Here is a 26,823-nt window from a genome sequence, read left to right as displayed (position 1 = left end):
CTCTGCTGCATTATCTGGAGTATGAAGTCTCACAACACCAGGTTAAAATCCGACCAGTTTATTTGATAGTAATCCCACAAGCTTTCGGAAACGGTGTTTCTTCGTCAGGTGTGTGGAAGGTTCTGATCAGAGAAAAACACACACACAGTTTACAGAATACTGATTAGAATGCAAATCTTTACAGCAAGTTCCGCACACATGAAGACGGGATCTTGGGTTCATGTCGCACTATCTGTAACCCCATGATTTGCTTGGCCTTGTGAAATATCAGGAACGATGGAGACAATATACATCTCTTTAATCTATACTAATGCTATCTCCACTCACATTGTCTGCAACTTTAAGACTTGAATAGCAGGTTAGCTGTAAAGACGTGCATTCTCTCTTTCCATCTCTCTCCCCCCAATCTCGCTTTCCCGCCCATCTCTCTCCCCCCCAATCTTTCTCTCCCTCCCCATCTCTCTCTCCCCCCCCCGAATTTTTCTCTCCCTCCCCATCTCTCTCCCCCGCATCTCTCTCTCCCCCCGACCTCTCTCTCACCCCCCACACCTCTCTCACTCCCCTCCATCTCTCTCTCCCTCCGCATCTCTCTCTCCCCCCGCACCTCTCCCTCTCCCCCCGCACCTCTCCCTCCGCATCTCTCTCCCCCCGCACCTCTCCCTCTCCCTCCGCATCTCTCTCCCCCCGCACCTCTCCCTCTGCATCTCTCTCCCCCCGCACCTCTCCCTCTCCCCCCGCACCTCTCCCTCTCCCCCCGCACCTCTCCCTCTCTCCCCCCACATCTCTCCCTCCTCTCTCTCTCCTCCCATCTCTCTCTCCCCTGCATCTCTCTCTTCCCCCCATGTCTCTTTCCCCTGTATCTCTCTCTCCCCATCTCTCTTTCCCCATCTGTTTCCCCCAATCTCTCTCTCCCCCCAAAATCTCCCTCTTTGTCCCCATCTCACTCTCTCCCCCAATCTCTCTTTCTCTCTACCCCCAATCCCTCTCTCTTCCCCAATCTCTCTCTGCGCCCCAATCTCTCTCTCCCAAATCTCTCTCCCCCCAATCTCTCTCTCTTCCCCATCTCTTTCTCTCTCTTCCCCCCTCCCCCAGTTCATTCCTCCCAGCCCCCACGTCTCTCCCTGGTTCCGTCAGGGGAGCAGCCAATCCCAGGCCAGGGCATACTCGCCCCCTCTGCTGACTCCGTTCACTGGTTGGGTTGCTCCAACCCATCCTCGCCATTGGTCAAGTTGCCCGTCAATCAGAGACAGAGCTGCCCAGTTCCTCCTCACCATTGGTCAATCTGTCCGTCAATCAGAGAGTGGGGCGCGCGGGCAGGGGCGGGAAATCCCGCCTTCACTCGGCGCCGATTGGCCAGAGGGCGTCCACCTGGCCCCGCCTTCCCTGCCCGGAGCCACGCGATTGGTCGGGACGACGTTCTGTTTTGGAACGTTGCCGAGTGTCAATGTAACAAGTCGGCACCGCTTCCGCTCCGGGGCTCGGCCTGGGATACAATGGCGAGTGAGCCGGGGCCAGGAACCTAGGCTGGGGGGGGAAAGGCAGGCGGGCGGCCGAAGGACAAGCATCGGCACCTCCCGGAGGGGGAAACGCAGCAGCAGCCGCCGCCGGAGCAGGGCGACGCCGCCGCCATGGACAATCAGGTAGAATCACCGCCGAGGCGGCTGCTGGCTCACCCAGTGCTACTGTCTCACATGCATTCTTAAGCTGCAGATCCAGCAACACCACCCCCCCCAACCCCCCGCCACCTCCAGGCCTGCGGGGCCAGCGGGAGGGACTGGAGGGTGGAGGGTGGGTGAGGGGAGGAGGCGGGGAGGCGGAGGATGAGGGTGGGTAAGGGGAGGAGGCGGGGGGGAGGAGCAGGAGGAGGAGGGTGGGTAAGGGGAGGAGGAGGAGGCGGGGAGGAGGAGGAGGAGGGGGGGAGTGGGAGGGGGAGGAGGGTGGGTAAGGGAAAGAGGCGGGGGGAGGGGAAAGAGGGTGGGTAGGGGGAGGAGGAGGAGGAGGAGGGTGGGTGGGTGGGGAGGGGGAGGAGGAGGGTGGGTGGGTGGGTAGGTAGGGGGAGGGGGAGGAGGAGGGTGGGTAGGTAGGGGGAGGGGGGAGGAGGAGGGTGGGTGGGTGGGTAGGTAGGGGGAGGGGGAGGAGGAGGGTGGGTGGGTAGGTAGGGGGAGGGGGAGGAGGAGGTGGGTGGGGAGGGGGAGGAGGAGGAGGAGTGGGTGGGTGGGTAGGGGGAGGGGGAGGAGGAGGGTGGGTGGGTAGGGGGAGGGGGAGGAGGAGGAGGGTGGGTGGGTGGGTAGGGGGAGGGGGAGGAGGAGGAGGGTGGGTGGGTGGGTAGGGGGAGGGGGAGGAGGAGGAGGGTGGGTGGGTGGGTAGGGGGAGGGGGAGGAGGAGGAGGGTGGGTGGGTGGGGAGGGGAGGAGGAGGAGGGTGGGTGGGTAGGGGGAGGGGGAGGAGGAGGAGGGTGGGTGGGTGGGTAGGGGGAGGGGGAGGAGGAGGAGGGTGGGTGGGTAGGGGGAGGGGGAGGAGGAGGAGGGTGGGTGGGTGTAGGGGGAGGGGGGAGGAGGAGGAGGGTGGGAGGGGGAGGGGGAGGAGGAGGAGGGTGGGTGGGTAGGGGAGGGGAGGAGGAGGAGGGTGGGTGGGTGGGTAGGGGGAGGGGAGGAGGAGGAGGGTGGGTGGGTGGGTAGGGGGGGGGGAGGAGGAGGAGGGTGGGTGGGTGGGTAGGGGGAGGGGGAGGAGGAGGGTGGGTGGGGAGGGGGAGGAGGAGGAGGGTGGGTGGGGAGGGGGAGGAGGAGGGAGGGTGGGTGGGGAGGGGGAGGAGGAGGAGGGTGGGTGGGTGGGGAGGGGAGGAGGAGGAGGAGGGTGGGTGGGTGGGGAGGGGGAGGAGGAGGAGGGTGGGTGGGTGGGTAGGGGGGAGGGGGAGGAGGAGGAGGGTGGGTGGGGGGGAGGGGGAGGAGGAGGAGGGTGGGTGGAGGGGGAGGGGGAGGGGGAGGAGGAGGAGGGTGGGTGGAGGGGAGGGGGAGGAGAGGAGGAGGGTGGGTGGGTGGGGAGGGGGAGGAGGAGGGTGGGTGGGTGGGTAGGGGGAGGGGGAGGAGGGGAGGGTGGGTGGGGGGAGGGGGAGGAGGAGGAGGGTGGGTGGAGGGGGAGGGGGAGGAGGAGGAGGGTGGGTGGGGGTAGGGGGAGGGGGAGGAGGAGGGGGTGGGTGGGTGGGTAGGGGGAGGGGAGGAGGAGGAGGATGGGTGGGGAGGGAGGGGGAGGAGGAGGAGGAGGGTGGGTGGGTAGGGGGAGGAGGAGGAGGAGGGTGGGTGGGTAGGGGGAGGAGGAGGAGGAGGGTGGGTGGGTGGGTAGGGGGAGGGGGAGGAGGAGGGTGGGTGGGTGGGGTAGGGGAGGAGGAGGGTGGGTGGGTAGGGGGGAGGGGGAGGAGGAGGGTGGGTGGGTAGGGGGAGGGGGAGGAGGAGGAGGAGGGTGGGGAGGGGGAGGAGGAGGAGGGTGGGGAGGGGGAGGAGGAGGAGGGTGGGGAGGGGGAGGAGGAGGAGGGTGGGGAGGGGGAGGGGGAGGAGGGTGGGTAGGGGGAGGAGGGTGGGGAGGGGGAGGAGGGTGGGGAGGGGAGGAGGAGGAGGGTGGGTGGGGGGGAGGGGGAGGGGGAGGAGGGTGGGGAGGGGGAGGGGGAGGAGGGTGGGGAGGGGAGGGGGAGGAGGGTGGGGAGGGGGGAGGAGGGTGGGGAGGGGGAGGGGGAGGAGGGTGGGTAGGGGGAGGGGGAGGAGGGTGGGGAGGGGGAGGAGGAGGAGGGTGGGTAGGGGGAGGAGGGGGAGGAGGTGGGTGGGTGGGGAGAGGGGGAGGAGGAGGGTGGGTGGGTGGGTAGGGGGAGGGGGAGGAGGAGGAGGGTGGGGAGGGGGAGGAGGAGGGTGGGTGGGTAGGGGGAGGAGGGTGGGTGGGTGGGTAGGGGGAGGGGGAGGAGGAGGAGGGTGGGGAGGGGGAGGAGGAGGAGGGTGGGGAGGGGAGGAGGAGGAGGGTGGGAGGGGGAGGAGGAGGAGGGTGGGGAGGGGGAGGAGGAGGAGGGTGGGTAGGGGGAGGAGGAGGAGGGTGGGTAGGGGGAGGAGGAGGAGGGTGGGTGGGGGAGGGGGGAGGAGGGTGGGTAGGGGGAGGGGGAGGAGGGTGGGTAGGGGGAGGGGGAGGAGGAGGAGGGTGGGTAGGGGGAGGGTGGGGAGGGGGAGGAGGGAGAGGGTGGGGAGGAGGGAGCGGGAGGAGGGGGAGGGGGAGGAGGAGGGTGGGGGGGGGAGGAGGAGGGTGGGGAGGCGGCGGAGGAGGGTGGGGAGGCGGCGGAGGAGGGTGGGTAGGGGGAGGAGGCGGAGGAGGGTGGGTAGGGGGAGGAGGCGGAGGAGGGTGGGTGGGGGAGGAGGCGGAGGAGGGTGGGTAGGGGAGGAGGGTGGGTAGGGGGAGGAGGGTGGGTAGGTGGAGGAGGCGGAGGAGGGTGGGTAGGTGGAGGAGGCGGAGGAGGGTGGGTAGGGGGAGGTGGCGGAGGAGGGTGGGTAGGGGGAGGAGGCGGAGGAGGGTGGGTAGGGGAGGAGGCGGAGGAGGGTGGGTAGGGGGAGGAGGCGGAGGAGGGTGGGTAGGGGGAGGAGGCGGAGGAGGGTGGGTAGGGGGAGGAGGCGGAGGAGGGTGGGTAGGGGGAGGAGGCGGAGGAGGGTGGGTAGGGGGAGGAGGCGGAGGAGGGTGGGTAGGGGGAGGAGGCGGAGGAGGGTGGGTAGGGGGAGGAGGCGGAGGAGGGTGGGTAGGGGGAGGAGGCGGAGGAGGGTGGGTAGGGGGAGGAGGCGGAGGAGGGTGGGTAGGGGGAGGAGGCGGAGGAGGGTGGGTAGGGGGAGGGAGGCGGGAGGAGGGTGGGTAGGGGGAGGAGGCGGAGGAGGGTGGGTAGGGGGAGGAGGCGGAGGAGGGTGGGTAGGGGGAGGAGGCGGAGGAGGGTGGGTAGGGGGAGGAGGCGCGGGGGAGGAGGCGCGGGGGGAGGAGGCGCGGGGGGAGGAGGCGCGGGGGGAGGAGGCGCGGGGGGAGGAGGCGGCGGGGGGAGGAGGCGCGGGGGGAGGAGGCGCGGGGGGAGAGGCGCGGGGGGAGGAGGCGCGGGGGGAGGAGGCGCGGGGGGAGGAGGCGCGGGGGGAGGAGGCGCGGGGGGAAGGAGGCGGATGAGGGTGGGTAGGGGGAGGAGGGTGGGTAGGGGGAGGAGGGGCGAGGGGAGGAGGGGCGAGGGGAGGAGGGGGGGGTGGGCGAGGGGAGGAGGCGGGGGAGGGGAGGGGGTGGGGCGGGGGGGAGGAGGGGTGGGCGAGGGGAGGAGGCGGGGGGGAGGTGGGGGGGTGGGGGGGTAAGGGGGGAGGTGGGGACGAGGGGGCGGGTGGGGTGGGGGGAGGTGGGGTGTGGCGGGGGAAGGCGGGTGGGGTGGGGTGTGGCGAGGGTGGAGCGCGGTGGGGGAAGCGTGAGGGGTGAGGCGAGGGGGAAGCGTGGGGGGGGGGAGGTGGGGTGGGGTGAGGCGAGGGGGGACCGTGGAGGGGGGGGTGGAGAGGTGGGGTGAGGGGGGAGCGTGGTGGGTGGAGAGGCGGGGGTGGGGTGGTGGAGAGGCGGGGTGGGTGGAGGGTTGGTGCCGGAGGGTGCATGCCAAAGGGGGGAGGGTTGGTGCAGGAGGGTAGTGGTGGCGGTTCATGCAGGCTCTTCCTGACTGATGGAATGTATCCAATTCATCCTTGATTACCCTTGCGTCCAGAGACCAAAAATATCTGTAAAGATGTGTGAATAAGAGCACCTAATGCGTTGAAGGCGATGCTGACCACCCCATTGCAGGTGTCCATCTATATATCAAATCTGTGTGGGCTTGGGGCGGGGAGGTTTGGTTGGAGGTGCCTGACTGACAAGCAAAGGCTTACTCCTGTACATCTTTGAGAGGCTGGCTATAATCTCTGGAGCCAGGAGGAGTTTACCAAGTCAGATCTGGTGGGTTGAAGTTTGAAGCATTTCAAGAAGGGGAGAGTTGGCTTATAAGGGTTCTGCTTGAGTGTTGAAATTGATGATAAAATTTGTTTATTGGTAGAAGACTGAGGCAAAGATTTTGTCAGGACTTGTGCAGTGATAAAATGGCAGTTACCATTTTTTATAAAAAAAAATAATTTTCAAGATTTTCAAGCAGGCTGCGTATCAGCGATCCTGCCTCAGCATTCGGATGCTGAAATCGTTAGGAACCACTCTGGAAGTCACATCTTGAAGTACGTATGAAATATGAAAACATTTTCTACCCCTCCTCCTCCCATTTTTAGTGTTTAACAATTTGACAATCCAGGATTCCATTGTTTTCCTTCTGGATAATTTTTGATGTTGCTATTGAAAGAATATTCTAATTGTTAAAATAACACTATTACCTGGCTAATTGGGTACGGTTTGATTTCAACTTGTAAATCACCCTGTAGTCTCTTTGAGCTATATTGCAAACACGCATATCATCTAATAACTAACAACAGAGGCTGCTGGTGAATGGATTATTGTGAGATTTTAAATTCATTCCAGTACTGTGTGAACAAATCAGCAGTTGCTGATATTAATTTTACATGGCAAAACATATTTGAATTTACATCAAAGGAAGAGAAGTTTTCCATCTCATTTGCAGAACCGTCCTGTTAAGATATTCACAGCACAGAGGGAAAAACTAGTTACTGGTAGAACATCACCAAACTGCTCTTCTGGTTCCTTGGGCACGGTGGCACAGTGTTTAGCACAGCTACCTCAAGGAACCGGTTTCAATTCTGGCCTCGGATGACTGTCTATGCAGGGTCTGCACGCTCTCCCCAATTCTGAGTTGGTTTCCTCATTCTCCCTATGTCTGCGTGGTTTTCCTCTAAAAGCCCCGGTTTCCTCCCACCCTGCAAAGAGTGCAGGATAAGTGGACTGGCCATGCTAAATTGCTCCTTAGTGTCAGGGGGACTAGCAGGGATAGAGCCAGGCTGGGATTGTTGTTGGTGTGGGTGTGATGGGCCGCATGGCCTCTTCCTGCATGCTCGGATTCTATGACGACTCTTCTGGATTAAATATATAATTTTTCAGAGCTTGAAAATGAGCTCCAGTTGTGACGAATGGAATATTTTCAGGACAGCAGTGAAATTTGAAGCATATTTTAATTGAAGTTGATGCTAACTACCTTCTGAATCTCTTATTCAGTTGGTTTTGTTCCTAGAAATGCTTGCAGTAATGCCGATGTGGTCTTTACATCATTGCTGTCTTTGGTATTGAACTTGAAATATGGCTAATTTGTCTTTTTTCCCCCCTCTGGCTATGATCAACAAGAATTCTGTTCCAATTTAACAAAGTTTTTTTTGGATTGTTTTGTTTGGAATTTTTTTTATAGTCTTCAGTTTTCTTTTCTTACCCTTGAGGTTGGTGACTTAGCCTGGGATTTGAAATCTACGAGAGCTGGGAACCAGTAGGTAAATGTTAGTTTATTAGTCACAAGTAAGGCTTACAGCAACTCTGCAATGAAGTAACTGTGAAATTCCTCCTAGTCGCCACACTCCAGTGTCTATTCGGCACACTGAGAATTTAGCACGGCCAATGCACCCAACCAGCACATGTTTCAGACTGTAGGAGGAAACCGAAGCATCTGAAGGAAACCCCTGCAAACATGGGGAAAATGTGCAAACTCCGCACAGTGATCCAAGCTGCGAATCGAACCCAGGTCCCTGGCACACCCAAGATGCCCCTATCAAATGGTGACTCTTAATGTTTGAACAAGTCAAAAAATGTTTTGAATGGAATTTACCAGCTGAGTTCAGTGGCTGCTTTGCTCCTTGAGAAAGAAGAGTTCCAGCCTTTCTCTAGACCCCCGAGTTCACACAACAAATTGACACTCGGTTGCACGGATGAGGAAGTGCTGCAGTGTTGGAGGAGCCTTATTTCAGGTAAGACATTAAACTGAGGCACCAGGTATCTCTTAGAGCAGTTGTGAAAGACCCCTATTTTGAACAACAACAGAGCAGTTCTCCCAGCGAACACTTATTCATCAACTAACATCATTAAAACGGATAATCTGATTATTTATTTCATTGCTGCTTATGGAACCTTGCTACATGCCTACCAGTTGCTGTATTCCTCTACATTGCAACAGAAACTGCACTTTAAATGTACTTCAGCCTTTGGGATCTTCTGAGGTTGTGGAAAGCACTATATAAATGCAAGTCTGCTTTCAGATCCTGTGAACCGGTTTGTATTAATTTAGCTTGATTGGCAGTGTGCTGTAAATTTATAAAACACCCAGGCAATAATGTCCCAACTTCCAAATTTGCAAAGTAAGTTTCTCGGGATTGGCCATGTATGGTATTTTGTTCATGGGAATTAAGGATAAATATAGCATTGAATAAACAGACTGGAGGAAGGTAGGAACAGGAGAAGGTCATTTGGCCCTTCAAGTCTGACTAGCCTGGTAAAAATTAAACTTTTTTCCTTGTGGAAAAGAGTTTTCAGCAAATATGTTCAGGAAGACTGCACATGCAATTTTTTTTTTATTTCACTGTAGAATCCTGTTTTTTTTTAAGCTTAGATGCGTTTTAAAACTGTAGGTTTAATTATGTTCACTTGGTACTTCCAGGATGTACCAGGGAAGTTCTTGAGAAATTTATGGGGTTAGAAAATTTGTATAATCCTGATTTATAAATGTGCGTGAATCTCTTCCCTCCTAACTCATAGCTGGCACAGTGGTTAGCACTGCTGCCTCAACAGCAGGGACTCTGGTTTGATTCCAGCCTTGGGTCACTGTGTGGAGTTTTCTCCCTGTGTCTGCGTAGGATTCCTTCTGGTGCTCCAGTTTCCTCCCACAGTCCAAAGATGTGTGGGTTAGGTTGATTGCCATTGTTAAATTGCCCTTGAGTGTCAGGGGGACTAGTAGGGCTATGGGGATAGAACCTGGCTGGGATTGTTGTCAGTGCAGACTTGATGGGCCAAATGGCCTCCTTCTGCACTGTAGATTCTATTCTGATTCTATGAACACGGTTTTCACCCCTTTGAATGAAAGTTTTCCACAGAGTTTTAACACTCTATTTACAGGATTGCTAAAAAAAATTAATTGGTTGGATATTTGTAGTATTTTGTGATTATTTTTTTCTTTAAATACAATTTTGCTGTGGAAAAATTTGGGTTATACTGAAAATTTTATCTGAGCTCAAGTGAGAGAGAGGTTGGAGCTTTATTGGCGGTGGGGTGCAGTGCGCTGTCAGAGAGTGTGAGAAGTGTTGTGGTCAAGCCAGATAGGCCAGCCATTTGAACTGTTCGTGGTCTAGGTTGGACAGTGTGAAGGAGCGGGTGGGGGGATTGTAGACTTGTCTCAAAGTTCCTGTGGGCCTTTACACAAGATGAGAGGGCGATGCTGGGTGTGTGCTTTCCCATGTCTGGAGCTCCATCCAGTGGAGTGGGAGCTGGGTACGTTGGATGACAGTGGAATGGGATGACCTTGAATGTTTATTTTGTTGCCTCCGAACGCTCCACATCTGAGCCACCCTCAAATTCCTGGTCTCAGAAGCAACAAAAGATTGAAGCGTAAAGGCAAAGCATTGCAGATGCTGGAATCTGAAACAAAAACAGAAAATGCTGGAAATATTCAGCAGCTCTGACAGCATCTATGGAGCGAGAATAGAGACAGGCTGGCCCTTCTTTGAAACGTTGGCCCTATTCTCTCTCCACGTGCTGTCAGACCCGCTCAGTTCTGTAAAGAGTAGAAGCACTTTTGCAAGGTTAGTTGGTGAGATTCGCTGAGAGGCTTGGAGCTGCCTCCAATTGTCTGATTCAGCGATGGGGCGAATTGTAATGTGGACTACTGCTATCCTTAAATAAGGAGGAGTGACTAATTTCAAGGTGAGATATGTTCAGATTTGCTGCAATCAATTAGTGTATGTGACCCCTGGGCTCACAGATCTACAATGACTTCTGGTCCACTGAAGCCTCACTTAGAGTCCTTGTCTTCAAATCTCTTCATGGCCTCAGCCCTCCTCTATCTTTAACTTTTATCACCCTTTTCACTTCCAAGAACCATATTGCTCCATCTACAGCCTTGTGTATTTTCTACTTACCTTGCCTGCCTTGCAGACCATAAACTCTGCAATTCCTGTTCTCTCCTTCTTTAAGTCCTTGCTTAAGTCCCATTTCATTAATCAAATATATCTTCTTCTTTGGCTAGGTGTTGATATTTGATTTTTTTATGCTTCTGTGGACCAGCTTGGGACATTTTTCCCATATTAAAGGTACTATCTTTATTTTACAACAATAATTTATATTAAGCAACTGTGGCACAGTGGTTGGCACTGCTGCCTCAGTGCCAGGGACCTGGGTACCGATTCTGGCCTCAAATGATTCTGTGTGGAGAATGCACATTCTCCCTGTGTCAGTGAAGGGTTTCCTCTGGGTGCTCAGGTCCCACCCACACACACTCCAAAAGCGTGCACGTTAAGTGAATTGGCCATGCTAAATTGCTCCTCAGTGTCCAAAGGTGTGTAGGTTAGGTGGATTGACGATGCTAAATTGTCCCTCAGTTTCAGGGGCACTGGCAGGGTGAATAACTTGGGCTTTTGGGGATAGGGTAGGATTGTTGTTGGTGCGGGCTCAATGGGCCAAATGATCACCTGCACTGTAGGGATTCTATGATTAAATGATTCCTATTTGGCATTGCCTCATTGAAATATTGATCAGTCCATATTTTTAGAAGATTGGAGAAATGCCCACATTAGGGTCACAAAACCTGTGAAGTGTCATTGATACATTGTCTTTGTTACACTGCTGTGCCCTGGTTCTGATGAAAGGTCATTGCGACCTGAAACACTAGATCTGTTTCTCTTTACAGATGCTGCCCGAACTGCTGGGTATTTCCAGCACTTTTTTTGTATTATTTTAGATTTCCAGCACCTGCAGCATTTCACTTCTTCTGTTGTCTCATTGCAGTGGGCCTCGGAAGTAGCAAATGGAACTTCCTGATTGTGAGGGGCCTGAACCTGCTTAGGTGAGAGATCAGTGACAGATACTTGAGAGAATATCTAAGGCAGACTTGAAATTTGTGACAAAGCCCCTAAAATGAAGTAGAACATACTGTGTAAATCAGGCTAAGAAGTGACTTGACAGGAGAGAGAGGTAAGATATATTTTGGGTGGGGTTCTAGGCAGTTGAAGACATGATTACCACTGGCAGAGTGATGAAATGAGACATGGCAGAATCATAGAATAATGCGCAGATTGGGACCATTCAGACCATTGTGTTTGTACTGGCCGCTGGAAAGAGTGATTCAATCAGTTCCATTTCTTTCTCTTTCCTCAATCATGCAAATTTTCACCCTCGAGTATTAACCTGATTTCCTTTTGATGGTTATTGTTAAATCTTCTCTGCCCTTCCATCACATTTTTCCTTCTGTTGTCTGTTGCCCTTCAGCCAATTGCTTTAAATCTGTCCTTTCTGGGTTACGGTTCCTTCTGCTCTTGGAAGTAGTGTCTCCTGATTTACTCGTATCAATACCTTTCATCATTTTGAGCACCTTTAATCAAATTTCCCTTCCGCTTCTGCTCTTGGAAGAACTGTTCCCTTCCCAATTCTGTACATTCTTCACATCACTGAAATCTTTCAATCCTGGTACTGTTCCAGTCAGTCTCTTCTGTGGTCTCTCCCAGGCCCTGATCTCCTTCCCAAAGTGCGATGCCCAGGATTGGGCACAAGATACCAGCTGGGGCCTAATTACACAGTTCCATAAAGGTTCAGTGTAACGCCTTTCCTTTTGTACGCTACCTTCCCATTTATAAAACTGTCGATCCCTTATGTCTCCTCAATACGTACAATGATCACATTCAAGGATTTATATAGGTATTCCCCCACCTCCATTCCTACATTTGCTTTGTAATTTACTGAATCTATTTATCTTGTATTATTTTCCTGTTAGATTATAACATCTTGCACTTCTCTGAAATAAATTACATCTGCCGTGTGTCTGTTCTTCCCCCAGTGTGTATGTCCTTTTGCTATTCTGATCATTTATTATGTTTTGAAGTTTTGTCTCATCTGCATTCTTTGAAACTGTGCCTTGTTTCCCAGGATCCAAGCGATTTATATAAATTTAAACAAGTGGGCCCAATCAGTTCACTTTTTATTTGTAGTGCTGCGTGGGTGATTTAAGTGCACGGGCTCTAAGTTTTTCTGCATGGGAGCTTGAAGAACTATCTTGTGCCTGGACTGTCCAGGAGTGGGTGGATTACTGTGTGGCTGCGCAGCAGAGGGAAAGCCCAGATACTAATCCCTGGGCACACTTCTGTTTATTTCTGTCCTGTCCAAGAGACAATTGCTCATCACCATGCTCTGCTATCTGTCACTGATCCACGCAAACATAGAAACTAGAAGCAGGAGTAGACCTTTTACCCCTTTGGGCCTGCTCTGCCAGTAATTATGATCATGGCTGATCAACAAATTCATTATCCTGATTTGTTCCCCCCACCCTCCATATCCCTGATCTCTTTGGCCCAAAGGGTCAAATCTAATTTCTTCTTGAAATCAGACGTTTTGGCCTCAGCTACTTCCTGTGATATCAGCCACACATTCACCCCCTTCCCTAGGTGAAGAAATTTCTCCTCATCTCAGTCCTAAAAGATTTACCCCTTATCCTCAAACTATGACTCCACCAGTTCTGGAACGCCTCATCATCGGGAACATTCTTTCTGAATCTACCCTGTCAGAATTTTATAAAGTTTCTATGAGTTCCCCTCTCACTCTTCTAAACTCCAAAATTTGAGGATACAAACCTACCCAACTTAGTCTCTCCAGGTATGACCGACATTGCCTCTTTTGTCCCATGGGCTTCAACTTGCAAGTTTTCCTGATTATGTGGTACTTTATCAAACACCTTTTGAAATCCATATGCACAAAGACAACTATTCTACCCTCATCAATTCTCTCCAGATCAGAGTGGGAGAGACTCGAATACCAGGGTGAGAATTTTACGTTTGAGTCATTGTAGATCAGTGAGCATAGGTGATGCGAGTTTGGATGCAGGCAGTAGCTAAGAGTGTGGTAGCCTCGGAACTCAATCCTGGATTTGCGAGAAGGCGTTAATACACCTTTTGTCAGTAGATTTCTTTGCTTCGTTCTGGAGTAAGGGGTTTTCCTGGAACTTTCTGCTCTCGGGTACGTTGGGGGGAGGGGGTTTGACATCTGAAAATGTTGGTGATGTCAACTTTGATTAGATCAGTGTGAACTTCCACTTGTCGGCTGCTACCTCAGTTTCTGCTGGTTTAGGCACAATGAGCAAGGTGCGACACCTTGCAAACAAACTGACTAGCGGTTAGGGAGAGTTCTTCATAATCATAGAATCTTACAGTGCAGAAGGAGCCCGTTCGGCCCATCGAGTCTGCACCGACCACAATCCCACCCAGACACTATCATCATAACCCCCATGCATTTACCTTAGCTCGTCCCCCTGACACTAAAGGGCAATTTAGCATGGCCAATCCACCTAACCTGCACATCTTTGGACTGCGGGAGGAAACCTGAGCACCCGGAGGAAACCCATGCAGAGACGGAGAGAATGTGCACACTCCACGTAGACAGTGAGACCCAGGCTGGGAATCAAACCCAGGTCCCTAGTGCTGTGAGGCAGCAGTGTTAACCACTGTGCCACCATGTATTTATGGCTTCCATTAAGGATTTCCTTTATTCTGTGACTAGAGCATGTCCCACAGCTTGGCACTTCTGCCCAGTCTGGTGTGACACAACCATACTGATGGGGTAGGTCCCAGGTTTGACCTGTCAAAGAACAACACAGCACAGGAAACAGGCCCTTCAGCCCAACGAGCCTACGCCGCCATTTTAACATTGAGTGCCCTCCTCTACCCATGACCTTTGTCTACACCTATTGGGGAAGAGTGAGGGAAGACTAAGTTGGGGACAATTTGTTACACCTTGATCATTCTGAGAAATGCTGGCACTGCAACATGACGACTCACTCTGACTTGCCAGAAGACAAAGGGCAAATCCAAAGGATCTGGCGCTGCCCCTGTTGCATCCTGGGCCCAGTGTGGATGTTACATGAGGGTGAGAGTGGATTGGCAATGGTGCCCAGCACCTGTCAAGAAGCCAGGATGAAGACTGGGCAGTTGTGTGAAGTGCCAATGGAAGCATCAAAATCATTGCAGTGCTGGGGGAAGAAGGACAGCAGACTCAGCAGAGGCATTGTAAGTAGGGAGAAGAAGGTGGCATCAAAAATGACCAACTACAAGGACGTGGAGTAAGAATAGAAGATTTGAAGGACTAGGGGGAAAACAGAGGAACAACTGGACGGCACAGTGGTTAGTGCCACTGCCTGTCAGCTCCAGGGGCCTGGATTCGATTCCCGGCTTGGGTTACTGACTGGAGTTTGCACATTCTCCCTGTGTCTGCATGGGTTTCCTCCGGTTTCCCCCCTCAGCCAAAGATATGCAGGTTAGGTTGACTGGCTTTAGTGTCCTGGGATGTGTAGGCTAGAGGGATTAGCGGAGTAAATATTTGGGATTATGGGGATAGGGCCTGGGGTGGGATCGTTGTCAGTGCAGACTCAATGGGCCAAATGATTTCCTTCTGCACTGTAGGGTTTATATCATTCTATCACATCCTGTAGATATTTCAGCACAACAAAGGAACCTGTTCTGTATTGCACAACGTCACTTGAAAAATCTCATTAATGAGAGATTTGCTGAGGTCCAGATCAACGAACTGGGCGTGTACTGCTGTAGAACTCTGGTCCCTTACTGTCTGCTAGAACTCGGTGACATATTGGCTGAGCCTTTGGGCAAGATTGCACGACATCACTTCAAACACTCTTTACACACACGTTTAGACTAATCATAGTGATCTCTATTTGCTTCAACTTTGTACTTAAGCCCTGTATAATTACTGTTTGTCAGAGCAATCCACCTCCATTGTGCTATAGCTGACCTTCGAAAGGAAGTCAGATCAGTAATGGGGGTTGTCTTGACTCGCTCAGAGACCTCACGCTGAAGTCCACCAAGACAAGAGGCAGTGAGCTGGGGGAGACGGGATTTAATGTGGTAAAGCTTAGCTGCTTCATGAAACAGCCCTGAGTAACGATGGGTTAACACAGTAAGAAGTCTGACAACACCAGGTTTAAGTCCAATCGATTTATTTGATTGGTGTTGTCAGACTTCTTACTGTGTTTACCCCAGTCCAACGCCAGCATCTCCACATCATAACAATGGGTTAAACAGAGGGACTGCGATGTGTGCATTGCACAGTTGAGTTTGGATGGGAGGGGAGAGGGGCTGAGGCATTTTCTTCCCTGAGAAGCATTAATGAGCTAGGTGTGTTTTTTGCCCCCCTAACAGTCCTGCAGTTTTTCTAGTGGTTCTTCATAGAATCCCTACAATGCAGAAAGAAACCATACAGCCCATTACGCCTGCACCACTGACGATCCCATCCAAGCCTATCCCCACAGCCCCACACATGTATTTACCCTGCTAATCCCCTTAGCCTTCACATTTTGGGATATTGAGGGGCAATTAACCATGGCCAGTTCACTTAACCTGCACATCCTTGGAGTGTGAGAGGAAACCAGAGCACCTGGAGGAATCCCTCACAGACATGGGGAGAACATGCAGACTTCACACAGTGACCCAGGGCCAGAATCGAACCCAGGCCCCTAGCACCGTGAGGCAGCAATGCTCACCACTGTGCCACCATGTCGCCTTCTAGTGTTAATCCACAAATGACCAGATTTATTAAATTCAGTTTTCTAATTTGTCGTTGTGGTATCGGAGCTTGCGATCTCTTGTTGCTAATCCAGTAACATAACCTCGAAGTTACCATATCCAGTTCTGATGCATGGTATTATTCCCAACAATAGCAGTTGTATTTGTGAATAGTATTGTCTACAGAATTTGATGTGTATTTTTCAAAATCTTGTCATATAAAGAAAATACTTCCTTTCTCACTGCCGGTGTAAACAGAGGGTTGAGAATTTTCCAACCAAGATGTTGCTTGGCTGGGAGTCAGAGTAGGTCAGTGAATTCATACTAACTAATGGGAGGACATTTAAACAAGGTGGTTTTTTTGGGGGGAGAAAATATACAACTGTTGAAGTGTTATTTAATCGTTGCTACTTAGATTAAAAATGAAATGTATTTCTCAGGAATCTGGTCCTGGAACAATACAATACTGGCAAACCTACAGTTGTTGTAAGCAGTGATGAATTTGGTTGACATGGGGCCCTGTTATGCTTGTCTCTGCTTGCAGTAACATCTTGTATTGATATAGTGCCTTTATCGTACTGAAACATCTGTGCTTTACAGCAGCATTATAAAACAAAGTATGACACTGAGCCACGAAAGGAGATGTTGAATCAGCTGACCAAAAGCTTGGCTAAAGAGATTTTAATGAGTGTCTTAAAGGAGGAACTTGGGGTGGCACAGTGGTTAGTGCTACTGCTTCACAGCGCGAGTGACACGGGTTCAGTTCCTGCCTTTGGTGTCTGTGTGGAGTTTGCACATTTTAAAGTTTACTTATTAGTGTCATAAGTAGGTTTACATTGACACAGAAATGAAGTTGCTGTGAAAATCCCCTAGCTGCCACGCTCTGGTGCCTATTCATGTACAGAGAGGGAGAATTTCGAATGGCCAATGCACCTAACCAACACGACTTTCAGACCGGGAGGAAACCAGAGCACCTGGAGGAAACCCATGCAGTCATGGGGAGAGCATGCAAACTCAACACAGACAGTGACCCAAGGCAAGAATTGAACCCAGGTCCCTGGTACTGAGGTAGCAGTGCTAACCACTGTGCCACCATGTTCTCTCCATATCTGGGTGGGTTTCCTCCAGTTTCTTCCCATGCTCCAAAGATGTGCAAGTTAGGTGGATTGGTCATGCTAAATTACCACTTAGTATCTTCTGATATGTAGATTAGGAGGATTTGTGGGGTAAATATGAGAGGTTATGATTGGTCATGCTAAATTACCACTTAGTATCTTCTGATATGTAGATTAGGAGGATTTGTGGGGTAAATATGAGAGGTTATAGGGTTGGGACCTGGGTGAGATAAAAAGGTTGGTGGGTGCAGACTTGATGGGCTGATTGGTCCTCCTGCGTTGTAGATATTCTGTAATAAAAAGCAATCGAGGTGTAAGGAGGGAGCTCCAGAACTTGGGGGCAAGGCACTTGAAGGGACGGCCGCCTATAATTGGGATATATATTATGTTGAGGACCAGAATGAGAGAAGTGCAGACACTGCAGACGATTGTGGGGCTGGAGAAGCTTAGAGATGGGGAGGTGCGAGGCCACGGAGGAATTGGAAAATTCTCAACCTTGTTTTCCAAACAAGATGTTGCTTGACTGGGAGCCAGTGTAGGTTACTGAGCACAAGGTGAAAGGGGAAATGAGAGTGCACTGCAAGCTAAGACATGGGCAGCAGAGGTTTGGATTATCTCTCGTTTATGGAAGGTGGAATGTAGTAGACCAACATAGAGTGTGCTGCCGTGGTCGAGTCTGGAGAATGAGGGCTGCAGCAGCAGATGAGCTGGGACAGAAGCCAAGTTGGCCACCTCCACCCCAGCAATAGTGAAGAATGATGTGAGAAAGATGTGACTGATTTTGGTGAACTTAATTGAACAAATCAACAACCAGAGTGTTAACTATTCAAGATTTGTGCCTGTTAGAGACAAGCAAGTACAAGATCTCGTGTTTCAGAGTTACATGGTTAAAGACAATATATTTTTTGGACAGAGTTGTTTGGTTTCCTGGACCTTTACGATTTGTGTGTTTTCCAAGGATAACATGATGAAGTGAACCTTTCGCCTCTTTCCAGAGGGGAGCTGATATTGCAATCCAACATCCTTGGATTACTTTTGACAGATGAATTTGAAGATTTTTTTTGATTAACAGCGCTCAAAGCTTCACGATAATCGCAAGGCGTTTAAAACTGTCCCCTCTAATTGCTGACGTTCGTTTGAGGGCATAAGTAATGTTTTGTCACGTGTTAAATTTTGGACTGTTTACAAGAGTGTGGTTTGAATAATGGGTTGGAACTATGCAAAGCATGCCCATCTCCGGTGAGATCATTGGACACACTGTTCAGGAGGATGCTGCAGCCCTGTTACTGTGGAACTTTAAAAATAACTGAATAAATAATTCATATTGCTGGTGGCTCTTGTTGCTAAGGCTACTGAGTAAAGAATTGTGTGAGTGAGTGCGGGGGGGGGGGGGTGAATGGGTTGATCATATAAAATTGCAAACACAAAAGGAGGCAGTGGGACTATAATATGAGGTTGAGAGGGTAAGGGCATAACTTGGGCTCCTTCATTTTTTTTCTAACTGGTAATTGCATTCTTTCTGTGTTAGTTTATTGTTTGGGTTTAGCTTCCCCGCTACGCGTGCTTCAGTTTTTAATTTTTAAAAAAAACTGCACCAGTTGCTCTGTGACTTTTGTTACTGTGATCCCTCTAATTTGTTAATCACAACACCAGGTTAAAGTCCAACTGGTTTATTTGGAGTCATGAGCTTTTGGAGCCCTTCATCAGATGAGTGACCTGATGAAGGAGCAGTGCTTCATAAGCTCGTGATTCCAGATAACCCTGTTGGACTTTAACCTGGTGGTGTAAGACATCTTACTATGCCCAGCCCAATCCAATGCCGGCATTTCCACAACATTTGGCAGCAGAATGTGCAGTGGACCAGTCCACAATCATAGATACCCTCTCACATCCCAATACATAGTTGTCTTCAGGGTATAGTTTGGACCTTGAGTCTTGCCCTGATAGACTGAAGCTCCGAATGTGAGAGCACCCATTTCCATAATTTACCTGTGCTCCAGATTGAGCTGCTAGCACACAACCATGGACTTTTTTACATTTATTTATTGTCACAAGTGAGCTTACATTAACACTGCAATGAAGTTACTGTGAAAATCCCCTAGTTGCCCCAGTCTGGTGCCTGTTCAGGTACACAGAGAGAATTGAACACAGCCAGTGCACCTAACCAGCACGTCTTTTGAACTGAGAGAGGAAACTGTGCCAATGTTTGCAGGCTGTCGTTACTCTTGTCTTGCATCTTGCCAGATTTGACTTTTAAAGTCTTGAGTTTTACAGCACATGTAGAGGCCCTTCGATTCTTTATGAATGCACCAACCATCAAATACCTACCCGTTCTAATCCCATTTTCCTGCCCTTGGTCTGTAGCCATGTATGCTGTGGTGTTTCAAGCGCTCATCTCCATGCTGCTTAAATCTTGTGTTCCTGCCTCCTGTTCCTCTGAAATTGGATATATATCCCAATTTCAGGGAGTGAGTTCCAGATTCTCTCCACCCTCTGGGGTGAGACTGTTTTTCCTCCAATCTCCTGCCTGTTATCTTAAATATATACCCCCTTGTTATTGACCCCTTTACGAAGGAGGAAGGTTTCTTCCTATCTATAACCTTCATAATTTTGTACACATCAATCAGATATGCGCCCCCACCCCCCTCTCTCTGGAAAGCCATCCCAGCTTAACTAGCCTCTCTCATTGCTGAAACGCTGCAGCCCAGGCAGCATCCTGGTGAACCACCTCTGTGCCCTCTCTAATGCAATCACATCATGCAGACATATAATGTGCATTCATTCCTGAATGCAGCTGTACTCAACACTCTTGGTGGTGTTGGTTCTGTTGTTTCTGTCAGCTTGTTTTATGGATGGTATTCTCATCTCTGTGAGCAGCTTTAAGCTTCACTGCAGGGATTTGAGGCAAAGATGTAGTCCAACAGCTCAGTGCAGTATTGAGAGAGTGGTGCATTGTCAGAGGTTCAGATGAGATATTAAGCTGCTTCTTCAGAACTTTCCTTTGTGATGAAGCATTTAAGGAGCTGAACTTTCCCAGTGATATCCAGTGTTATGGACAACTTGTGATACCAAATGCTGATGTGAATCACAGAATCCCTACAGTGCGGGCAGAGGCTATTCAACTTTAGCCACGACGACAATCCCACATATTTACCCTGCTAATCTCCCTGACGCTAAGAGGCCATTGAATGTGGCCAGTCAACCTGAACCGCACATCTGTGGAGTGGGGACGGAAACCCACACAGACATTGGGAGAACGTGCAAATTCCACACAGACAGTGACCGGAGGCTGGAATTGAACCTGGGTGCCCCAGTGCTGTGAGGCAACCCATGCATTGCTCTTTATTGTTCCCTAATGCACGAATATCCCACCAGTTGTGCCGCTCTGTGACCAGAGTGCACATTGGGTCTCAAGATGATCTGGTCTGACTGGATTGAAATGTGATTTTTGAGAGTACAGGAATAGTGTGTGGCGTTACCTTGTGCCGTCTCTCACGTCCTTAAGTTTAGGACCACAATGCCAGGCAGCCACTGGGTGCGGTACATCATAATAAGAATCTGCTATCTCACCAGGTTCTGGTGCTTTGCTGCTGTTTGTGTGAATTGATAACCTTGTGGATCTCCTGTGGGAGAGGATCGGACGTCTACAAGGAATAGGGCCCTGCCTGATTATGAAATCCACGCTCCTAGAAGAAGGTGGTTTGGTCAATCTTCAAAGTGCAATTTGATAGCTCATCTGGAAGTTGGCATGGGAAGAAACAGTTTAGGGGGAAATTGGACGAATATTTGATGTGGAGGAATTGCCGGGGTGGCACAGTGGTTAGCGCTGCTGCCTCACAGCATCAGGGATCCAGGTTCAATTCCCCCGGCTTGGGTCACTGTCTGTGTGGAGTTTGCACATTCTCCCTGTGTCTGCGTGGGTTTCTTCCCATGGTCCAAAGATGTGCGGCTTGGGTGGATTGGCCATGCTGAAGTGGCCCTTAGTGTCAGGGGGACTAGCTAGGGGAAAATGCATGGGATTGTGGAAATTGGGCCTGGGTGGGTTTGTGGTCGGTGCAGCCTCGATGGGCTGTACAGCCACTTCCTGCACTGTAGGGATTCTATACTGTGCAGTAGATGATAACAGCAGGGCAATGGGGTTATGTGTGGATTTCTGTCACAGAGCTGACAGAGTGGGGCTGAGTCATAGAATATAACAATGAAGAAGGAGGCCATTCAGCCCATCAAGCCTGGTGTTCATCTGTGCAACAAAGGGTTTTCTGCTGTTTTTACCAGTGTGAATGAGATTTTGCTGCCTGATTTGTGTGATAGAAGAAAGCATTTGTTGTCATCTGATCTTCTGGAGTTTGCAACTTAAGTTTCAAGTTTATTTTAGTGTCACAAGTAGGCTTACATTAGTGTTGCAATGAAGTTACTGTGAAAATCCCCTAGTCGCCACATTCTGGTGCCTGTTCAGGTACACAGAGAGAATTTAGCATGGCCAATGCATCTAACCAGCACGTCTTTCAGACTGTGGGAGGAAACTGGAAGAAACCCACGCAGAACGTACAAACTCTGCACAGACAGTGACCCAAGCTGGGGATCAAACCCAGGTCCATGACACTGTGAGGCAGCAGTGCTAGGCACTGTGCCACTGTTCTAGTTCACTAGTTTTCCTGTACTACAATGAGCAATAGAATCCTAAAATATTATACCGTGGGTACAGGCCCCATTGTCCCATCAGGCCAGCACTGGACATTTATCCACCAGCCATCTAATCATACACTTTGTTCCCCTCAACCATTTACGTTCTTCTATTTTGAGCAACGTTCGTATGTCTTTAAAAAAAAACTCAAGCTTGTGGCAGAGGATTCCACAATCTGCACAGACACATTTCTGACTTCCTCTTTTTTTTAATTTTATTTATGCTCACCTTAAACTTGAGCAGTCTCTGCACTATCTCACTGAGGTAGAAACCAGCTATCACATCTTAGTCTATTTTAACTACTCCATAATCTCGAAGATCTGTCACGTTATCCTTTAATCTTCTAAGCTCTGGTTGAGGCCTTTTTTTTCACTTCTCAAAGCTCTCTGTATAACCGTAACCTCCTCACTCATCTGATAACAGCTCAGTAAATCTCTTAAGCTGTTCTTTTTCCATTGCTGTTTCTATTTCTTTCCTGTAATGGGCACACAGCGCTCCAACTGCAGCCCAACTGAAATTTTGTTCAGGTTCAGAGTTACCCCCTTGCTGTCGTATTTGAGGCCACTAAGGCTCGGTTTACTTCTGTGGTCTTATCTGTCTGACTGTTATCTTTAATATGTATCTGTGTCACTTGCATGCTCCCCCTTCTTGATCACTTTGAGATATTTCCCCTTTTCTTACTTGAAAATGTAAATTGGAAACCAGCACCTTATTTCTTGCATTTACACAGCACCTTTAATCTATTAAAACTCCTTCATAGGGACGATTCCCAAACAAGATTTGACAGTTTGCTACATGAGGAGAGGTAACCAAATGCTTGGCGGTAGAGGCAGACGCATCTTAATAATGGAAAAGGATGTAGAGGGGTTTTGGGAGAGAATCAGGTGGCACAATGGTTAGCGCTGCTGCCTCACAGCGCCAGTGACCTGGGTTCAATTCCGACCTCAGGTCACTGTCTGTGTGGCATTTGCTCATTCTCCTCGTGTCTGCTGTGGGTTTCCCTCGGGTGCTCCAGTTTCCTCCCACAGTCCAAAGATGTGCCGGTTAGGTTGGTTGATCATGCTAAGTTAACTTTAGTGTCAGGAGGATTAGTGGGGTAAACTTAAAGGTTTACAGGCATAGGGTCTGGAAGGGATTGTGGTCAGTGCAGACTCAATGGGCCAAATGGCCTCATTCCTTACTGCAGCAATTCTATTCTATGAATTCCAAAGCATTGGATTGAGGCAGTTGAAGACATGGTTGATTATCTCCAAAATCAGTGGTGCACAATAGGCTAGAGTCAGGAGATAGCTCTGAGGTTTGTGAGACAGGAGGATGTTAAAACAAATAGGGAAGGGATTTAAAAACTAGGATGGGTGTTTCATAATCAAGGCTAGTGCCAATCTGGCAGCCAATGTAAGTGGTGAACAAGATGGCGAGAGTTTGGATGCAAGGCGGGACGCTGGCCGGATGGCATTGCAGAATTGTTGAGTTTAGGTCATAAAGATGCAGGAGCACAAGTAGGCCATTTGGCCCATCGAGTCCACTCCGCCATTCAATGAGTTAACCGATCTATGATCATCCTCAACTCCACTTTCTTGCCTTATTCCTATAACCCTTGATTAAAAATCTGTCTATCCAGCCTTAAATATACTTTAACCTAACCTCTACAGCGCTCTGCTGTTAAAAAATTCAAATTCTCTACTCTCAAGAGAAGAAATTCCTCATCGGTCTTAATGTTAGTTAATGTATTTATTTGCACGACCCCCTCCCCCAACCTCTGTCCTTTGATTTAGTATTTTTGGAATGGTTAGTATTTCCCATTACGAAGACTTGAGAAGGGTAGGGTTGTGGGCTTCAGCTGAGGCATTTGTGGAGACAAACAATGTTACAGATGTTAAAGGAGGTGATGGAACAGATATGGGGATGACGACTCAACTCGGGGGTCAAATAACATGGTATGGTTGTGAACAATCACGTTCAGCCTCTTGACTGTAACCAGAGGAAGTAACGGAGTTGGTGGTGGAAGATGGTGACTTCAGAATTTAATTTCGAGAGATTTCCAACCCCAAATCAGTGGATTTTTTGGGGGGGGGGAGGGAGCTGGTTTCATATGATCTCTGTCCTGAGATGGCAAAACCTGTTAGGTTTGTAAATTTGGTGAAGGTGGATTCTGGTCCTATTGTAATTATTCAAGTTAAATGTGGTTTTTATTTTCCACTTACCTGTATCTCTTAATTTAAAGAACCATCGTGCTCACTGCTGTACACTCTCCAGCTTAGTTCATTATTGGAGGATGGGTGGAACGTATGTGAGGGCACTCATCTTCAGCAACATGGGGTGTCCCCGACAGAGTGCGCACAATGTGTGTCATTTGGAGACTGTTCGCACAAATTCTAGGCAGTTAACCTGGAGAATCAAGATTCTTTCTTAATTGTTCACGTGACGCAGGCTCGTAGTTAGCTATTGCTAGCTTTTGTGTAGACTTTGTAGAATAGACTCCTCTAACTGATTAGTGTGTGTGGATTAGAATCATAGAACCCCTACGGCGCAGGAGGAGGCCATTCAGCCCATTGAACCTGCACCAACAACAATCTTATCCAGGCCCAATCTCCATAACCTCATGTGTTTATCCTGCTAGGACCCTGACACTAAGAGGCAAATTAGCATGGCCAATCCACCTAACCCACACATCTTTGGAGTGTGGGAGGAAAACGGGAGCACCCGGAAGAAACCCACACAGACACAGATCCACATAGTCACCCGAAGCCGGAATTGAACCTGGGTCTCTGGCAGCAGTGCTAGCCACTGTGCCGCCCATTGATGTAAGCACCATCTATTCACTGTGCGTGTTTAATCGGAGGCTGCATTTATACGTTCGTCAAGTGTACTTTTGAAAGCTGGAAATCAGTGACCATCTGGCCCTGAACCACTCTTTAATGGCCTTGTGTTCTGGGATATCTTTGAGGCAATTTCAGAATTCCTTTGGACAGCAATACCTAATTGTATAAATCAGTCTGAAGCCATCAGAGATCATGTTGTGGACTTTATGGTAGCATAACTACATGACGGAAGTACAGAAACCTTATTTCAAGGATCATTTAAACGTGGGGATTTAGTACGAGCCTTTGCTATTAGTGTCCTGGGGATGAGTGAGTGTTCTAACGTTCGGTTTGTACTGAGTGCTGTTCATTTGCTTACTTTTCCATTGAATAAACCTGGTTTGTAGCCAGAGGCAGATTCTGCTAACGTCCATCAACCTCCCAAAGGCTAGGAAGCAGCTATGGTGTGTGCCCAGGGCTAAGTTTGATCTCTGGTCTCACTATATTTCCCAAGCTATTGGGCAAGGGAAAGGTGTCCTCTGTTGCGAGACCACTTTCTGAACTCTGAACACACGAGAAAATATTCAGCGTAAAGTCCCAGACAGGTTGACGAGACAGAAATGCACAAAAGCTGAGAGCAAAATTGGATTGTTATCTGAAAAATGTTTGGGGAAGGCAGGGGAGTGGCGCGAGGTTAAATTGCCCCTACGTAGAGCCAGCAGTCACGATGGGCCAAATAATGGCCTTCCTCCATTCTCTGATTCTGTGGAAGTGGCTGACTGGATGAGAGAATTTCTTCGCAGTGAAAGTTTAGAAGGAAGAGTTGCTTGTATCGTTCAGTTCCCAAGCACCAGAGACCATTGCAAGCACTATTTGTTAGAGAGAGAGACTTGCACAACATGCTGCAGAAGGCTTTATCTGTGTCTGCTAAATTACAACTTAGTGTCGGGGGCCTGGCAGGGTAAGTATGTGGGGCTACAAGGGTAGGGGACTGGGAAGGATTGTGGTCAGAGCAGACTCAGTGAGCCAAATGGCCGCCTTCTACACTGTAGGAATTCTCTGATCCTATGCTGTGTTTCATTTGAGTTCCGAAACGCTTACTCCTTACAGCCTGATACTTAACTTGAAAATCGACTATTTGTTTTTCCGGGTGCTCTGAAATGACTTCTTCCAAACCCAAAGCGTGTTGCAAAGGGTCTTCTCACCCTCTGCCTTGAGAATGCAGCTGTGCACAACTTTCCTCTCCCAACAAAAATATTTCCAATGAAAACTATTTGACCCTTGCTGCAGCGCTGTCCAAACTCCAGTGTCCTTGTTGGAGTCTCTGCCCAACCCTGTGACAGCTCTGCTCCTGATGTTGCAAGAGGCTAACACTGAATTCCTAAGCCCCACCACCTCTCCTCTTTCCAATGCTGGAGTAACATGGTTCCATCTCGTGTATCCCAGCCAAATGATAATCGACTGAGTTCCAGCACAGAGACTGATTTCTGCACCTTTTGAGCTGATTGAATGTGGAGGACTGGAGAAGTTTGCGTTAGATTGGTGGATTTTCACCAACAAAGCAGCAGTCTTTGACTCCTCCAAGCCCCATGGTTTCAAGAGGTGAAATCATCTCTTTACTTTTCTTTTAACAAAATGGAAAATGTATTGTTGAAGACCATGGAATCTATGGGCGGCATGGTGGCACAGTGGTTAGCACTGCTGCCCCACAGGGACCTGGGTTCGATTCCCGGCTTGGGTCACTGTCTGTGCGGAGTCTGCACGGTCTCCCGGTGTCTGTGTGGGTTTCCTCTGGGTGCTCTGGTTTTCTCCCACAGTACAAAACATGTGCTGGTTAGATGCTTTGGCCATGCTAAATTCTCCCTCAGTGTACCCGAACAGACACTGGAGTGTGGTGACTAGGGGATTTTCACAGCAACTTCATTGCAGTGTTAATGTAAGTTTACTTGTGACACTAATAAATAAACTTGGCCTAGTTCCAGGGTGACAGTGTTAGAAATGCAGGTCCCTGTAAGTCAGCTTCAGGGTGAGTTGAGAGTAGGCGGTGGTCACTCGAGTTTAAGAGTTGGGGTTTTTAACCTCTCAGCTGGGGTGGGGGGGTGGGTGGGGGGTTGCTGCTGGACAGGGGGAGAATCCAGAAGGGGAGAGTGGGAACTGGCACTTGCATTGAACTCTCCATTCCAGCTCATAGGCAGGGACTCTACCCACTGTGCCACAAGATGACTTCCTGTATCTGGGACCCAATAGCAAAGGACTGACCTTATCTCTTGTAGCTTTTTTTAAAAAGTCAAGGTATTAACTTAAATGCAGATAATCTGGGCCAATGATTTTACATGCAGATATGGACAGAGGAGAGGGATTTTATTTGGAAAAGCACCAGTGAAACACCCCAGAGTGCAATTTAATTAAAAAAGAAATAGTGACTCAGCCAGTGACTAAATCAGAGATCATGATGGTACAAGCTGGCTTTGCTCCTGTGTTCCCATAACAGCAACTGCTGCACCATCACAA

The 26,823-nt window shown here is 49.9% G+C and overlaps 1 protein-coding gene across 2 annotated transcripts in view; it reads left to right on the top strand.

Moving 5' to 3' along the window:
- Positions 1 to 1,439: 1,439 nt before the first annotated feature.
- mllt1a (MLLT1 super elongation complex subunit a) overlaps positions 1,440 to 26,823 on the top strand; it is a 117,517-nt gene continuing 92,133 nt past the window's right edge. For both annotated transcript variants that reach the window (XR_013889491.1, XM_080212767.1), the window contains exon 1: positions 1,440 to 1,640. Coding sequence is in view for 1 of the 2 variants with exons in the window: in XM_080212767.1 (XP_080068893.1) it covers positions 1,629 to 1,640 (12 nt within the window). In the remaining variant the exon portion in view is untranslated. The remainder of the gene's footprint in view (positions 1,641 to 26,823) is intronic.

Source organism: Carcharhinus amblyrhynchos, chromosome 26, assembly GCF_965287045.1.
Source record: "Carcharhinus amblyrhynchos chromosome 26, sCarAmb.v2.hapA, whole genome shotgun sequence".
Lineage (NCBI taxonomy): Eukaryota > Metazoa > Chordata > Chondrichthyes > Carcharhiniformes > Carcharhinidae > Carcharhinus > Carcharhinus amblyrhynchos.
The sequence above is the reverse complement of the archived record's forward strand: the minus strand, read 5'-3'. Positions and strand labels throughout refer to the sequence as shown.